Source organism: Corvus moneduloides, chromosome 4, assembly GCF_009650955.1.
Source record: "Corvus moneduloides isolate bCorMon1 chromosome 4, bCorMon1.pri, whole genome shotgun sequence".
Lineage (NCBI taxonomy): Eukaryota > Metazoa > Chordata > Aves > Passeriformes > Corvidae > Corvus > Corvus moneduloides.
In genome coordinates, this window is record NC_045479.1 from 4,878,310 (window position 1) to 4,894,903 (window position 16,594).

Genomic DNA, 16,594 nt, shown 5'->3' on the forward strand with positions numbered 1-16,594 from the left:
AATAAAATAGGAACTTTATAATCAGGGGCTGTGATAATAGGTCATTACAAGCTAAGTTCTGTTTATACAGAAAAAAATGGAACCTCAAAGTTGAATAGAGGTAAGTCAGTGTTAGAGTGTTTTTGCAGTAGTTACTGAAGATTTAGTAATGACTCATTTTCTGTATCTGAGAGACTAAGGAGGAAAGACTATGATTACAAAACTTGCTGGTGCCTCAATTAACAGCATCTAACATGCTAAGAATTAAGGGAAACTTCAGACATACCCTACGAGTCTGAGAAACCAGACAATATGATGGCAGGTGAAACTCAGTCTATCAACAAAGTGTGCATATTGAAAGTAATAATTTAAAATCATCCATCACTTGTGATCTCCTTCTAAGAGTAGCTATGTATTGCAGTCTTTGCTTGAGCAGTGATTGATTGACAAAAACATCACAGTTTCTGAAGAAAATGTATGAGAAAGTATTTGAGGTAAATGTTGATTCACATCAACAGATATGCGTTTATTTCCTTCCACAGCTGCCTATCTTTAATCCCAACTCAGTAGGAAAATAAGTACAAAATGGTGTGAAACTAGTGACAAGTTAGGATTCTACTTCAGACATGATTGTGTAGCAAACAAAATAACAGGAAAAAAGTGTACCAGTAGTTTTCCCCACTGATGGAGGCAAAGATGAAGTAAAAATTTTGAATTGAAGTCACAGGATGGCATCCCAAGATATTCTACTGCAGATTGAAATTGATAGGTATCCACTAGGTAGATAACTAGGAAGTGTAACTAGGAAGAATTTTTTAGTGTATACTGGGTTAAAAAATGGCTGTGGAAACACCATCTGGGTTAAGGGGCAAAAAGAGCTAAAATTGTGTATTCGTGATGCATTATGTAATGACTTTAAGTAATGGACTTGCTGGGTTGTGAAGAGTTGAGGAAACTTAGAATGATCAAACCAGACTCCCAGTGAGGAATAGAAACCCCTTTATTGCTTGTCCGGAAGGTCAGCAGACTTGGCATGCAAGTTTAAAGGGGCCAGTGGTCATTTTGAAATCAACATATAAAAGTAACATCTTTGTCAGAAATCAGAGTTGGAGAAAACCTTTTTTTGAGCCCTGCTGTTATTTTGGGCATTCACCAGTAACTGAATATCTGACTGTATGTTAAGCGGTAACAGACTGAGCTCCTCTGTCAGCTGAAACAGTATGGGCTGAAACAGTTTCTACCACCAGATTTTTAGTGATTCCCTCTGCAAGCAAGTTGTGTGTGCAGTCATGGCCAGATAGTTTTTAGTGAAGCAAACACAAAGCTTGGAGTTTCAGCAGGCTTATAGCATTGATTCTTAAATATTACATGCCTAAAAGGTGTGTGTGTGTGTATGAAGCAGATATGGCTAAACAGAAATCTGTGGTATCCTATCTAATGTAAGCATTGTGAAAATGTAGCTTATATTTCTTTCTGAGTTTTCTTTGAGAGGAAATATAAAAAAAAAAAGCTGTGCACTCATTGTTGCTGTTCATCTAGCTGTTTGGGCTGATAAGCATTCTGCAGCCTTCTGTAGTCGGTGTCTGGTTTTAGGCTTCAGAGTCTGAGAATTTTTGTGTAAGAGCTTTTCAGTTGTTGCTCATTTCAGACAATCTCAAAAAGCAGGTTTTGGTAAGAGTAAATAGTAAGAAATACTTATTGAAGAAAAGATTTCTAGAAAGATGTTTGTCACTTTTCCATCATAAAGCATTGTGCAAGTATCAGCACAGAGAAACTAGAGGAAGAGGCAGAGGTCAGAATATATGGTGGGAATGCATTAGCAAAGCTCTAGGAATGGGTAGCAGTGGAGGATGTTACTGGCTGCATGTGCCAAGCAGGATACACTGGCAAAGGTACAGTGGAAGATAATTATGAGGCATCAGGTTGCTGCTTTTATTGGTACTAGTAGTACTTGTATTACAGTATTGCTAATGCTGCTTTGTCTTCCTGACAGTGCTCAGATACCAGTGAGAAACCTCTCTACACTTCTGGGGTGCTAGTAAAACCAGTAGGATCACAAAAGGTCTTATTTGTGAAAATGAATCATTGTCCTTTCTACAAGTAGCCCCTGTGCATTTTGAGAGATGGTTCTTTGGGAGTTAACACTGTCCTCTCCCACTTTCCTCTGCTGGTTGTATTCATTCTTGCTTTTTCCAAAAGTGCTTCTGCCAGCTTTTCATATGATGATTTCTTTGTTCCTCACACACTGCCGCATTGTTAGCATGTGATACCACACAAGCCTCACAGCTTTGCTTTGGTGTTTGATAGGATTTTCAACTAAATGGCTGTCAGGCACCCAATGGAAAGGAGGCTAGTTACAAGGGGAGAGAGCAGGGCTGGAGCTAAAACTTCAGCCAGTGTTTGCCTCTGCATATAGTGAAGAAATTACAGGGAGCAACGGGAGTAGCAGCAGAAAATAAGTTGCAGTGAGATGCACAGTTATAGTGTGCTAAATTCCTGTGTTCCTGTTGCTGACCATCATTTGTGTTTTATCTGCAGGTAAATTCTACTGTAAACCTCACTACTGTTACCGAGTCTCTGGTTATGCTCAGAGGAAGAGGCCAGCAGTGGGTCCTCTGTCAGGAAAGGTAACTCATTATTTTCATCTAATGTGCTGTGTTAATAGATTTTGATTCTTAACGTTGGGAAAGTATGTGTGATGGTTTGGGGTTTTTTCAGAAAGGAGAAAAATTCAGAGTGCATTTAGTTGCTTTATGTATCATGAAAGCTTGGAGTTCAACCAAATTTTATTTAAAAGCAATTCCTCTGCTTAGTATTACTCTTTTCATGGTACTTATTATAAAATGATGTATTATCCCATTCAAAACAGAATTTTGATTTGTTTTTCTTGTCAGCTGAAATACTTTCTCAGTCTGTGCTGAGACTAAATGAATAATGTTACCAGTTCTGGTTTTGCTTTGTTTCTCTGTGGTTTTACTTAAGATGAAACAAATTGTTTGCATTTCCCTTGAAACATAAAGTTCTACCCCACTTGCTTAAGCTTTGAAGATCACATGCCTTCATTTCTGAAAGTTTGCTGTGTGTTAACAGGAACCTGCATGAAAAGACAGAATATCCCCTTTCCTATACTATCATAATAGAAGCATTTGTGCTGTAAATACAGGATGAAGATTACACTGTGTAATACAGAAAAGTCCCTCAGCTTTTGTCATTACAATCCAAGGCACTTAATTTTTCTCCTCAAGCCCCTTTTCAGTATTTCTGCATACACTGAGCAAGCTACATGCTGGTTTCTTAAGTTCTGTTAAGCTTGCATGCTGCAAACTGTCCTTTTCCCTTAAATTTTATTTTCCTTTGTGCTAGCAGTGGTGCCTGTCCTTCTGCCTGATTCACAGGTTTTATTAGTACAAGCTGAAGCTGTACTCCTTTTTGGAAGGATAATGGATCCATCCCAATATGTGCCATCCTTCCTGCCAAAAATAAACCCTTAAAATGGTACCTGTTTTATTTCCCAGGGGAGCAGACTTTTGAGAGATGTTACTGCTTTGACTTTCTTGGATATCCAGTTTGTTTTTCAGAGCTTTAATAAAGCCTCAAATTGAGAAGGAACATGCTTGTTTTCCAGCCCTTGCCTTATGTGATGGTTGCGGGGTATCTCAATTGCAAGCTGGATGCCTTCCTAGCTCAGCGTGTTCAGTACATACAGCAATCTCAATTTTAACGTGAATTTAACTTGCCCCACGTTCTTCCAGGACACCAAGGGACCTCTGCAGGACGCCATGGCCAGCGATGGGAGCGGACGGGCCAACAGCATCCCCGCCTCAGCAGAGAGGGCCCCAGGTAGCTCCGCTTCCTTCTTTAGCAGGGTGGTGCAGTACTCGCTCGGCCTCGTGGGCAGAGTTAGGGTGGTGAGCCAGCGCCTGCACAGCACAATCTCCTCCATTGGGCACCACGTAGCCCAGAACCCTCTGGACTCCTTTTTCATGTGTCAGCTGCTGGCATTTGGGGTTCCCTTTCTCTATGTCCAGTCAGAAGTTCTCGGGCAGATCCTAGGGGAATTCTGTGGGCAGCCTGCTGACCAGTAAGCATTCATGTGACCCAACTTTGAGCTGTGTAACTCGTTTGGTTTTTGCAGTGCCATGTGAATTTTGTGTGTTACGTGGAAATCTCAATATATGATTTTGCGCTGTGGCTTTGGGGCCTAGATGTTCTCAGTTCTTTCAAGGACATTATTTGAAAGAATTCCAGGAAAACACAGATGCTCAGTTGAGGGTCTCCTCTGGGTCAGCCCAGGTAAAAGAGCCCTGTAATGTGTGCAGCTCAGTGTTCGTGAAATTAAAAGTTTTTCTGAAGCACTGGAATAGCTCACAAACTGGATTTCTGTGTTTTCCTGAATTCTGGGTGTGGTTTCTCGTTCTCCCAAGCTTCTCTTCATTAATCTGGTACTTGAATGGGAAAGATCCCATTATCTTTGGATTGTGCCTCCTTTGGAATTCTGGGTGTCTGACAGCTAATGGGATTGGATTCCTTAAACCCCTTGAATTTCGTGGTGCTGGCAGGTCATGGTGCTCTTCCCTCTGCCAGCATCTGTGCTGCTCCTGGCCGTGGCTTTGGGAATGGGGTGGTGAATGTGTGTGTCTTACTGTGACATAGTTTTTCCTTTTAACTTGAAGTTCTAATTCCTTCTAACACGAGAGAAGTGTCTGTGCTACAAATGCTCGTTTGCCCAGCCCCCAAGTGCTCGTTTCATGATGTCAGAAAAAGGAAGAAATATTAATTTCTAGTACTTGCTCTGTAAGACTCTGGATAAACTAAATCAGCTGCTTTTAGAAAAGAGAACATACTTAGAGCAGTACTTTGAGAAAAGAATGTTTTCATAGTGCCATTTGAGAGGACCTTGACAACACAGGAGCAAATAAAAATCATGGTGTTCTTTGACTTTATAGTATTCTACAAGTGTTTCTAAGATTGTAACTGAATGCAGTCTGACAGAAATTTATTCTTAGTGTGTGCAGTTGATTCTTGGAGTGTAGTTACTTTCAAGATTTCCTCTTCTGTATGTGTGTAATTTCCATATGGCAAAAGTGAGAAAAGGGAAGAAGGTAGGGAAGAATGGTATTTGCAAAATGCTATGGACAGATGCATTAACTGCAGCATTTTTTGCATAACTGGATAGAGTTAATATTTCTTTCTCTGGAAGTGAAAAAACATTAAGAATATGCTCCAAGCTACAAAAAACAAAGATGAATAGAAAAAATATTTATTGATGCACAGGCAACCAATGTGAGAATAAGGTATTTCATGGAGTGAAGCTGTAGGTGATGAGAATTGGAAGGAGATTTTAATTACATTTATCAGTTAGTTTATCACAGCAACTGCTGGCAGAAAATCTCCTTTGATTTAGGCCTTCCAGCAAATCAAATTTAATTACTTTTACAAAGGAACATTCAGCAAGTAGAACCTAAATGATCACTCAGTAGAGCAAACACTAGAGCACAGTTTGTGATAAACTTCTGTAAACCAGATATAAGTCAGCTGTAAATCAGACATGTCCTTCTGTAGTGGTGGCACCATCCTGTAGAAGCACTGTAGTACTTCCAGAGGGCTAAGATGGAACAGACACCATTTTGTCTAATGGTAAAACTTGAAATCTAGGGCTCCTTCTGTTTGCTTTCTGCTTGTTTAAAGCAGTGTATAACTGTAGCATTATGTTTAGGGCTTTTGGACCTTTTAAAGCTTTGCCCCTTGCAGTGCCCAAAGTGCATCAGGACATCCTCAGCTTAGCTGGGTCATGTTTCAGGCAGTGTGTTGTGGTGCATTCTTGTGTGTGCATAGCAGAAGTACACTCAGTGGTAGGAGAGGTGAGCAGTGCCTCTTGTGCTAAAGAAACACCATTAGTGGCTGAGTTTCGTTTTCTTTGTGCAGTATGATTGAAGTATATCTTGGAACTACTGACTTAGCAATGGTTAAGAAGCAGGAGGAAGTTGATTGGAATGTACTTTAAAAACAAGCCCCAGTGGCATTAAAGGCAGGTCAGTTCTCTGTTAGAGTAGCAGTCACGTCCTAGAGGTGCCTACCTTCAGCTCCTGTTCTTGCTGGGTGGGTAGGTCAGGAAAGCTGGGTTTTACAGTTATTTATGGTTTGAAAAAACAAAACAAACCTTTTTGAATTAAAAGCTTAGCTATGCAGTGGAACAACAGGATATTATTCCTAAATAATTAAAAGGAGTCTGTAAGATTACATCTCAGTGTAACTCCTGAATTTAAACTATTTGTGTATATGCTTTCTTGCAAGCTTTCACTGTAAACTAGACAAATACCTTGAGCAAAAACCCATCTGAGAGGGAGACGAGGCAGAGCTGTTTCCAAGCCTTCACTTCACCCATCTGGTGACTCACCTAGTACAGATCATACATCTGAAAGTGTTTTACTTCCTTTAGGGCAAGTGCCACCAAATGGAATTTGGCAATAGCAATTTCAAGCCCTGAGGTCTGAGCTATCCTTGGTAGTGAGGTAGATCTTGGTGTGGAGTGTAAGTTGCCCCTAAAAGGATTAATTAAAAACAGAAAAGTGTGTAACATGCTCAGGTTTGATATTTGGTGGACATGTAAAGATAGCTGAGAAGGCAAAGGGAAGGTGCACAACAGTAGCATCCATTATGGAATATATAAAAAGCCAGCCATTTTTAAATTTTATACCTGAGAGTTGAATTCAGCCCTGAGTTACCAAAAGTGCTTGTTTCAGGGAGCTTTGTGGTGGCTCGTGCAAGGCCTGCTTTTTAGTTGTCATGAAATCCCAAATGGATGTAAATTGCGTGGGCTTTCTCCTTACGTTCACTGCCCCCTTTGCTATACCACCAAATCTTTTTTAGCCAGCTTAATGCTTAAAATACATTCAACCACAAACTAGCCATCAGCAGGTTTAGTCAGGTGAGGTGAGATTGGTCACAAGAAGCCCCTTCTTGTGCTGTGTCACTAACCTGGTTGGCATGTATTAACTTTGCTCAAGGGTGTCAGCCCCTCCCTGGGTGGCCACAGCCCTAGCTGGCATTTGGTGTGTCCTGTCTGTGCCTTGTCCAGCCATAGCTGCAGGGCACAGTCTGTGATCAGCAAGTGGAGGTTTGTTCAGCAGTCAGCTGGAGTCACCCTCTTTGTGAGGGGTTTGCAGGGAGCCCGCGTGGCTGCTGCCCTGGAGCCACGCTGGCTCCTGGAACCCCTTGGTGTGGGAAGTGGCAACAAGCTTTTGGGCAGTGGCTGCCATTCTCTCTGGGAAGGGGAAGTTGGGGACAGCTCTTACGGTGCTTTTGGTCCCGCTCAACTGTGGCATGCTTGTGGTAGATTCTGTAACTTTCTCTGTACCTTGTCTGCGTGTTTTTCTCTATCTTCTGCATTTGCCTTTGTGCCAAAATGCTGCTATTGCCAAGAAAAAAAAACAAACAAAAATTTTTTGCTTTTCAACTGTCTCTCCCTTTGATAATCTGTAACTGCTGTGTCTTGGATTTTTTTTTTTGAATATTATTTACAGTACTTTATATGGTTTTAATGTGCTTTTAATGCAAATGCTGTTCTTCTGTTTGTTCTAAAGGTCTGTAAGAATATATTTCCGAGTTTTCAGCTCTTTCTTAACAGATGGACTTGGAACAGTCTTTACCCCTATCAGCTTTATGATATGCTCCTTGGGGTGATGTTAGCCAGCAATGTTTTGTTGTAAAATATTTCCCATTTCAGGCTCGTGTTTTCACAATAATGCATTTCTGTCCCTATCAGCAGTAGGAAGTTCGTAAAGGAAAGACTGCCTAGGGAAACTCATACTTGCACAGCAATAAAAGGCAAGTCATGAGATCTTTTGCTGTAGTTACTTGACCTGTGAGAGATTAAGAAATCAAATATAAGCGATAGTATGAAAAACTGGCAAATGCAATACAAAGTAGAGGTACTAGGACTTTTGCTTTAATGCCACATAAATATATAGTGTATATTGTATAGGCATGCAATCTGAAAAGTTAAAATCCTCCTATGGATGTGCCTTAAGTGTTTTCAGGGAGAAATATTCAGAGCAAAGCCCTTAACAGTAGACCCCTAAACAAGTACTGTTGTATATAGCGAGCAATATACATGAGGAAGTTCTTTAGCTGACTGGGACAGCTAGGAAAGAGTGGCTGTTTCCTCTAAATGTCATGTAAAGTAAATTAAATTTTGAACTAAATTATCTGAGCCACATTTGCAAAAGGATCTTAAGTGTCTGTACAAGTATAAGGAATATTTTTTAATGTATCCAATATTATTTGTACACAATTCAACTTTTGTGTCTGAAAAAATACAAATATATATTTCTGTTTAGGAATAAGCTTCTTGTTCATAAACATTGCCTCTATTGTTCAGAAGCATTACCTCTTCACCCTTCTGCATACACTGAACATGCCTTACTTGTGAAAATGATTTAGCTCAGAGCAATACTGTTTGCTGTGCAAACAAACATCTTCATGAAATCCTCTACTTGGTCACTTCTTTTCATTATTACTCACCTTTGGGTTTTGTTCTTGTTTTAATTTGGTCTGGTTTAAGCATTAAATTACGGAAGATAACAGCAAACAAATTCTGTGACATGACATTCAGTTTGAGGTGCCTTCATTTTAAACCACTGAACATTTACAAACATATCCCACTCTTTTCCCTGCCAAAAGTAAAAAAACAAAAAGGAAAACAGTCTTAATTCAGGATGCACCACCAAATTGGGATGAAAGCTATTTCCTCTACTAGCGTGCCTTGAATATTGTCTAACCTGTTTAGAGGAGCCGTGGTGGTGTGTATAGCAGGACATGGCACATGATACTGACCCCTTTTATTGGAGTATTGTTCAGCTGCAGAGAGATCTGATGGAAGATTGATTTTTCTCTGGAACACTTACAATACAAACTTAAGAACCAGAGCCAGTATTTTTGGAAGCTGAGGAGAGTGTACGGGTTGCCCCATTAGAACCAGGGTTCAGTGCCCAGTGAATCATCCCTCAATAACAAGCCAGGAATCTGTTAGGATAAGTGCTTGACTGTTCCCAGTCCATCATGTTCCTTTTCAGTGTTCTTATCAGGATTTGAGTGGCTTTGGCATAAAGGAAAGGAGAATGCTAAAGGATCAGCTATTTGAAGAAAATTTGGAAAGAAAAAGGCCTGATGGGAAGGTTATTTGTTCTTAAGAGTAGGAGATGCAGCTGACCTGATGGAGTTTCACTGAAAAATCCTGAAAAACATTTTGAGGACTGAGAAGGATATATCCAAAATAACAATGTGCTGAGTTTGTGCTCGTGGCTGGATCCTGCTAAGAACACTTTTTCTGGGGAGTAACGAGGCTCCCAACTCTTCCTCTCTCTAGCTTTCAGACCTGTAGACTTGTGCCACTGGAATATTTGTTGTTTGTATGTGTATATTCCAAAGGGTGATATGAATTTTTCTGGGCACTTTAAGAGCTTTATTGAATGTTTTTGTGTCTTAGAAAAATAGTATTAAGTTTGTGTGAAGGAGTTGGATTGTTTTTTCTTTTAATTGCAGAATTAAAATGTCTGTTTTTTTGAGAAGTGGAATCTGAGTAATACTATTTTGAGATTGTTTCCCTCAGAGTAAAGGAGGGACTGAGCATACAATAAGTTCAGTGACAGATAATGTTCAAGTGAGATGATTTAGTGCTCAGAAAGGCTTCATGTCTCCACTGTATAGTCCCTTTGAAGACTTTGATTTATGCAGTTGTTTTCAACCTGTTTTTGTTTTGGGTGTGTGTGTCTCTGAATTATGTAACACGTGGTTTCCCTGTTGCTGTGAAATTGAGATATTTTTTGTTCAACTGTGTGAAATGTTCAAGGGAATAAATTCCAAACAAACTTCAGGTTTCTGAGTTTTTCTTTGTCCTCCCCCTTGTCCCTCCTCTGGTTCCAGGTGAGGGATGCTGCAGGGGATACAGAATTGGGGGACAGTGGAATGAATAGATCTAGCAAGCTCAAACACAACAGCCATTTGGGGAGCTCCATGGCATGTGCCATCTGTCGCTGCAAAGTATTACTTTTCAGGTTCTTTCTGGATTATGGTGGGGTTTTTTTCAATTTTGCTTCTACACTGTGGTTAGCTCGGAGTGCAGGGCACACATTGCACAGACAGCATGACTTTGCTGTAGAAAACCTGCTGAGGACCTCCTTGCTAGGTATTCTACTGCTTTGGCAAAGCTGACTTTGGGTACATGTGCTCTCAGCATTGTGGTTTCACAGATTTTGGTGTCTTTAGGAGGTGGTTTTGTGTGCTTTGCTGCAGGCCGGAGGTCTTTGTCTCACTCTGTGAGCAAGGCAGTCACAGCCACGGGGGAACAGGGACACGTAGTGTGACAGATAAGAGTCTTGACAGGCTCTGGTTCCTCCTCTTGCTGTAGATCTGCTGCAGTGGGGGCATGTTTTGTTGTGATGAAAAGACAGAAAATGGGTAAATACTAAGTTTTGTAGCCAAATCCTGTGTCTCTTGTTCTAGCTGGACTGTTGTCTTTTCTGAGGAGAACTGCACACGAGGAGGTGACCTGCCTTCCTCAGGCCATTGAGAGCCTATTCTGTGATGTTCTCACCATGACAAACAGACCTGGATCATAGTTCTGAGCTTCATTTTCCTGTTCTCAAAAATATGTTGGGTTAGTCTACATTAGGGACTTGTTCTGTATTTTTTCCTCACATGCTTCTTGTGCTTCGTGCTCCACCAGCAGCAGCTAAAAGCTTGTAACAGCAGCTGACTTTTGAAAGTTTGATTGTGAACGATATTTGGCCAGAGTAGTTACATTAAATGGTAGTCCCAGAACTAAAACCACAAACCACTTCTGTCATGTCTGTAAAATTTCCTTCTTTGGAGGAAGGTAATTGCTTTATGCCTTTGCTTTATGCCTTTAATTTTTCATTGCTGTGTTAAGCAGTGCCAGTTTTGAGGTTAAGATGGGCCTTCAGTTCTGAGGAGGAGCCATCAGCATTCAGTGTAAGACATCATATGCTGGTGCATGAACTAGAAATGTCATTTTGATGTACCACTCAAACAGCCTCAGCTGTTCCTTGTCAGGAAAGCTGTTAACCCTGCAGCTACATATAAGCTCTCCAGAAATCAAACGTTTGCTTCATGAATTAAGAGGAAAAAAAAAAAAAAGGATGAAGGGAGGTGCATTTCCAGAGATCATCCCTATCAGAGTAGAAATCAGACTTTCTTGCTGTACCAGTGTAGGAAGCCATGTTTTCAGCTAAAACTTGGAGTAACCGAGTGCATCAGTGGTAGGAGAGACAATCCTCACCTCATTCTCTTTTAATTCCACACAAATACCTCATACTTTCTGTTTCTGTGCCTGTGGCTCTTTTCTAGTGTCATGACTTCTGTAACAGTGGTGAGAAAGTGGAAGGAGGTACTTCTAAAATAATGAGTGAATAAAAATGAATACAAATTAAAACAAGGGAGTTATAATTTTACCACCTGCTTGTGATCAGCAGCATAATATATTAAGGTGTGTAGTTGATGTATCTTAAAATGCAAGAAATAAGGTGAGAAAACCAAATTAAAAAAAACAACCAACCAAAAAAAAAAAAAAAAAAAAAAAAAAAAAAGCACCAAAACAAAAAGCCACAAAACCAAAACAAATAGAAATAATCTCAAGGGAAGGAGTAGATAATCCAGAGTCAACATCAAAGCTGTTCTCCTGCTTCTTTGAAGTGTATTTATGGAGGAAGGTGAATTAGTTGCTGAGCTGATCCTGACAATGTGGAGTTTAGCTTGGGCTTTCCAAGCAAAACTGGGCAGATGATCTTTAAGGATGAGATGGCACTGCTGCACTCTGTTTAGTTGCTTACATCTTCTCTCAAAAATGTATGTTTAGTCTGACATTTCTTATGTTTGCTGTCATCCCAGAAGGCCATGTTTGCTTTTTTAGGAAAATTTTGTAATCCTCCTTTCTGCTGTTCTAGACGTTTATCTGATGGCTTGAGGGTAGAGGTGTTTAAAAATAGGAATTTTTTACCCAAGAGATGTTTCGAATACTTTCAGGCTGACGTGAAAACACATCAGAAGTGATGTGTAAATTATTTTTGATCAGTAGTAAGTCTTTTGGAAGCTTTCTTTCTGGAAATCTGCCAGATTTTTAATATAACTAGCTACATATATAATTACAAGAATTTTCCTAGTTCTAGGAAAAAAAATTCCACTAAGGTGTGAAGCTCTGGATTGCTTGGAATATTCAGTTGCTTTACAAGTGGCACAAGAGTATGTGATATAAATGTAGATAATAGAAAAGTCTGCAACAGAATGGGGGAGCAGATGTTGAAACTTTTTGGAGTTATGTGGATCTTTTACTTAAAGCAAGTATTCCCTACTTTATTTTCCTGTAACTGCCAGCCTAAGATCTCAGCCTGTTCCATTTGCAGCACCTGATAATCTTGACATAAATGGGAGAAATTAGGTAAAGACGTGCTTAGTATCTAAATATATTCTGAGATCCAGTGATTATGGAAATCTGTAGGATGTTGCCGCAGAAGAGTTATAATGGTTATTAGCTCAGTAGTTGAAAGAAGATAGCTGTTCACAGGTGGTGTTTTGCATCTGATCACAAATTGGACAGGAACCTGGAAACATCACATTTTTATTATAAAATTGCATGATAAAATTTTAAGTTTCTTTAATGATCAAAATATTGTCCATTATCCCAGGTGGAACTAGGAGTGCCAGTTTCTATTAAAAATAAGCAAAATTTGTACTGAAAGATTCATAGAATGAATCATAGAATGGTTTGGGTTGGAAGGGACCTTAAAGATCGTTCAGTTTCAACCCCTTGCCCTTGACCAGGGGCACTTTCCACTAGACCAAATGGCTCAAAGTCCTGTCCAGCCTCACCTTGGACACCTCCAGGGGTGGGGCGTCCACATCTTTGGGCAATCTGTTCCCGTGCTTCATCACCCTCACAGTAAAGAATTTTTTCCTGATATCCAATCTAAACCTACCTTCTTTCAGTTTAAAGCCATTCTCCATTTTCTTATCACTCCATGCCCTTGTACAAAGTCTCTCTTCAGCTCTCTTGCTGGCCCCCTTTAGGTACTGACAGGCTGCTCTAAGGTCTCCACAGAGGCTTCTCTTCTCCAGGCTGAGCAACCCCAACTCTCTCAGCCTTTCCTCATAGGAGAAATGTTTCATCCCTCTAATCATCTTCGTGGCATCCTCTGGACTTGCTCCAGTAGATCCATGTCCTTCTTACATTGGGGCCCCCAGAGCTGGATGCAGCACTCAGGTGGGGTCTCACCAGAGCAGAGCAGAGGGACAGAATCCCCTCCCTTGCCCTGCAGCCCACGGTGCTTTGGATGCAGCTCAGGACACGTTTGGCATTCTGGGCTGGGAGTGCACATTGCTAGGTCATGTTGAGCTTCTTGTCCACCAACACCCCAAGTCCTTCTCAAACCTTCTGCATTGGGTGGTTCTTCATCCCCCTAGTCCCTGCCTTTGCCTTCTGTGATTTGAGCCACGTGCCTGGAGCACTTGCCAGCAAAGATTCCACTGCTACTTTTAGGTGGAAATACCCTTGGTTTGGCTTGGTGTGATTGGCACAGTGGGAATCACCTGATCCCTGACAGTGAAATGAGAGATTGCAGAGATCTGCTACATGAGTGGCAAGAAGTAGATGCTACAACAAATAAACTGTACAAAGGGTTATGTAGTATGAAAGATAGCAGAGGCTCTCTTTGTAACAACATAAAAGGTGTTACACTTTGGATTATAACTGGACAATCAATCTTAAATAGCAATTTCTAAGTTACTTAACAAAAATTAAGAGAATTTCCACTCAAAAAGTGGAAAACCACATCAACCAAAGTCATGATGATTTTAGGATCTAGTATGTCCTTTTCTCTTTCTTCCTTTTTCTCCCTGCCAGTCCCTCGATGTGCCTCATCCCAGGTGGTTCTTTGAGGTACCGTACCTTGAATTGCTTCCAGAACAAAATTTTTGCCTGCAAAGTAATGTTATTTTATCCTCTTCAGCTTTCCCACACTCATCTTCTTTCAGAGAATGGAAATGAGGCCAGGCAACATATGACAGAGCTGATCAAAATACCAGAGAGAGCTCTGACATCCTAGATGATACCAGCAAAATGGAGAATGATTGGTAATAGGTTACTGCCTTACCAGTGCTCCTGAGTGATTCACAGGCTTCAAGTCCCTGCATAACTTATATTGTATCTCTAGTACTGGAAACATGTTTGGGCAGCAGTAAAAGTGAATTCTGTACAAACAAAGATTTTTCTGCCAGAAGAGATGTAATAAGGAATATAGAGCTTAGCAGTGTTCCCTGGGGCTTGGATTAGGTGACCTAATACCTCCTTTCCCCTGATTCTCTTCTCCACCCACCAGTGACAACACTGGCTGCTTTCCAGGAGTCAAAAATAGCCGTATTCCTGGGTTATTCTATACCTCTGCTGTAAGGAAGACAACTTTTCTGTGTTGTTAAACCATATATTGAACTCCTAACCTTCATTACATAAAGCTGCTCATTCATGCATGTGCATGTGGGGAACACTATTTCTCCAACATAACTTACAGTATAAGTTAGATGAATTTCTGTTTGTTTCCAAGACATAAATACAAGTTACAGATGACCTTGATCTTAAACTGGCTAATTATATTCACTTCTGGTTGCTTCCACTAAAACCAGAGAAAGGTCAGACCAATGCAATTGCCAGCTGTTTCTAAGCTCTGCCCTACTGATGCAGTAAGCAACTGTTTTGTCAGTGTCTGCTTTGGGAATTCTAGAAGTCTGTTTTAACCAAAGTAATGGGGGGAGTGAGGGAAAGCGTTGCAACACCCATAAGACAAATGTGTAAGTTTTCATTCAATAGCCAGTCCTGTTAATTTCCACTATTATGAAGAGAACGAGCTTCCACATTTACTGAGAGTATCTGAGAATGGAGAACTTAATTCTAGCTGGACGTTGTGGAATGTGTGGAGGAGGACTTACACCTTCATATGTTTGTTTCTGGGATGTCTGTTCCAGAATCCCTTGAGTATTTTAGCTGTCAGCTGTTCTTATACACATTATAATGGTTTTGGGGGGATTTTTGGGGAGCTTTCTGCTCTTCATTGGTTAGGGCACCATCTCACTGATTTTTATTTCATGTGCTGTTGAGTTAAGTAATGCTGTAAAACTTCTTGGTCAGCACTAGGAGTGGTTCTTTGATAACTCTACTGGGTACTTCTGCATCAGAGGATTTTTTGATAAAACGCCTTTCTGTCTGTACAGCTCAATCTCCCCATTTCTCTGTTTAGGTCCCCAGTTTGCTGGGAAGAATTTCTAGACTGATGTGGTGGGGACTGAGCCTGACATGGTAGCAGAGGTCTTGAGAATATTGGTTGCTTATCAGTTTAAGGACAGTTTTATTGATCAAGTCCAGCATAAGCCAGTTTGCATTTACAATTCCCTGAGCTTTGACTCAGTACAGCACATCTTCTAGAAAGCTTGGTTACTATTTACTGTTAGGATTGGTACACGTGCATTACAGGAGAATTTCAGGAGGGCTCTCTTCAGGTTTGAGCACATTTTGATGGCTATGCATGGATACTGGGTATCTTGCTTGTGAATAGACTTTGTTTTTCTTATCATACTGTCCTCTTTGAATTCAGGCCTTTTATATTTAGCAGAGTGTGTTATGGATCAAACGGGAAACTTGAGGAAATTCAAGATGTAATGGCTTCTTAGTACAGCTGAGTAATTCAAACTTCCCGAGGGCTTGGGAGTACTCTAGGATAGTAAGAGAGAAAGTTGAGGCATTGTATCAAAATAACATTGACATTTGATGAGTGCTAGTCATGGTTTAACCCCAGCTGGCAACTAAGTACCACACAGCTGCTTGCTCGCTCACCCCCAGCAGCCCTGGTGGGGAGCAGAGTCAGAAAGAAAGTAAAACTTGTGGATTGAGATAAGAACAATTTGATAATTGAAGCAAAATAAAATAATAATAATAATAATAATAATAATAATAATAGTAATGAAAATGAGAGGAATAACCCCAAAAAATTGATGCACAATGCAATTTGTTCACCACCCACTGACTGATTCCCAACTAATCCCTGAGCAGCTATCAGTCCCTCCTGGCCAGCTCCCCCCAGTTTATGTTCTGGCCATGACATTCTATGTATGGAATATCCCTTTGGCCATTTGGGGTCAGCTGCCCTGACCATGCTCCCTTCCAGCCTCTTGTGCACCTGCTCGCTGGCAGAGCATGAGATGCTGACAAGTCCTTGACTCAGAGTAAGCGCTGCTTAGCAATAGCCAAAACATGAGTGTGTCACCAGTGTTGTATCACGCTAAACCCGAAACACAGCATGGTACCAGCTACTAGGAAGAAAATTAACTCTATCCCAGCCCAAAACGGGGATACTATTAAGTATTTAAATTCAAATAAATGAGTCAAACACGGTTAGAAGGGAAAAAGGGATTTTACCTTGGTATTTGTTTTAAGGATCCTTAGGTGCACACGGCCAGGTCATGTGCACCGAGATGTACCCCACCGAGTCTATCCCCAAAGATCGGGTGTGTCATTATAGGTGTTACTAATTAGCAGATCTCTCAAAGATTCCCC

The 16,594-nt window shown here is 40.7% G+C and overlaps 1 protein-coding gene across 7 annotated transcripts in view; it reads left to right on the plus strand.

Annotated features, from left to right (window-relative positions):
• The window catches only part of MICAL3 (microtubule associated monooxygenase, calponin and LIM domain containing 3), a 163,057-nt gene that overhangs the window by 89,962 nt on the left and 56,501 nt on the right, over positions 1-16,594 (plus strand). For all 7 annotated transcript variants that reach the window (XM_032107223.1, XM_032107224.1, XM_032107225.1 and 4 more), the window contains 2 exons: positions 2,518-2,606; positions 3,732-3,819. In XM_032107223.1, the coding sequence (XP_031963114.1) occupies positions 2,518-2,606; positions 3,732-3,819 (177 nt within the window). The remainder of the gene's footprint in view (positions 1-2,517; positions 2,607-3,731; positions 3,820-16,594) is intronic.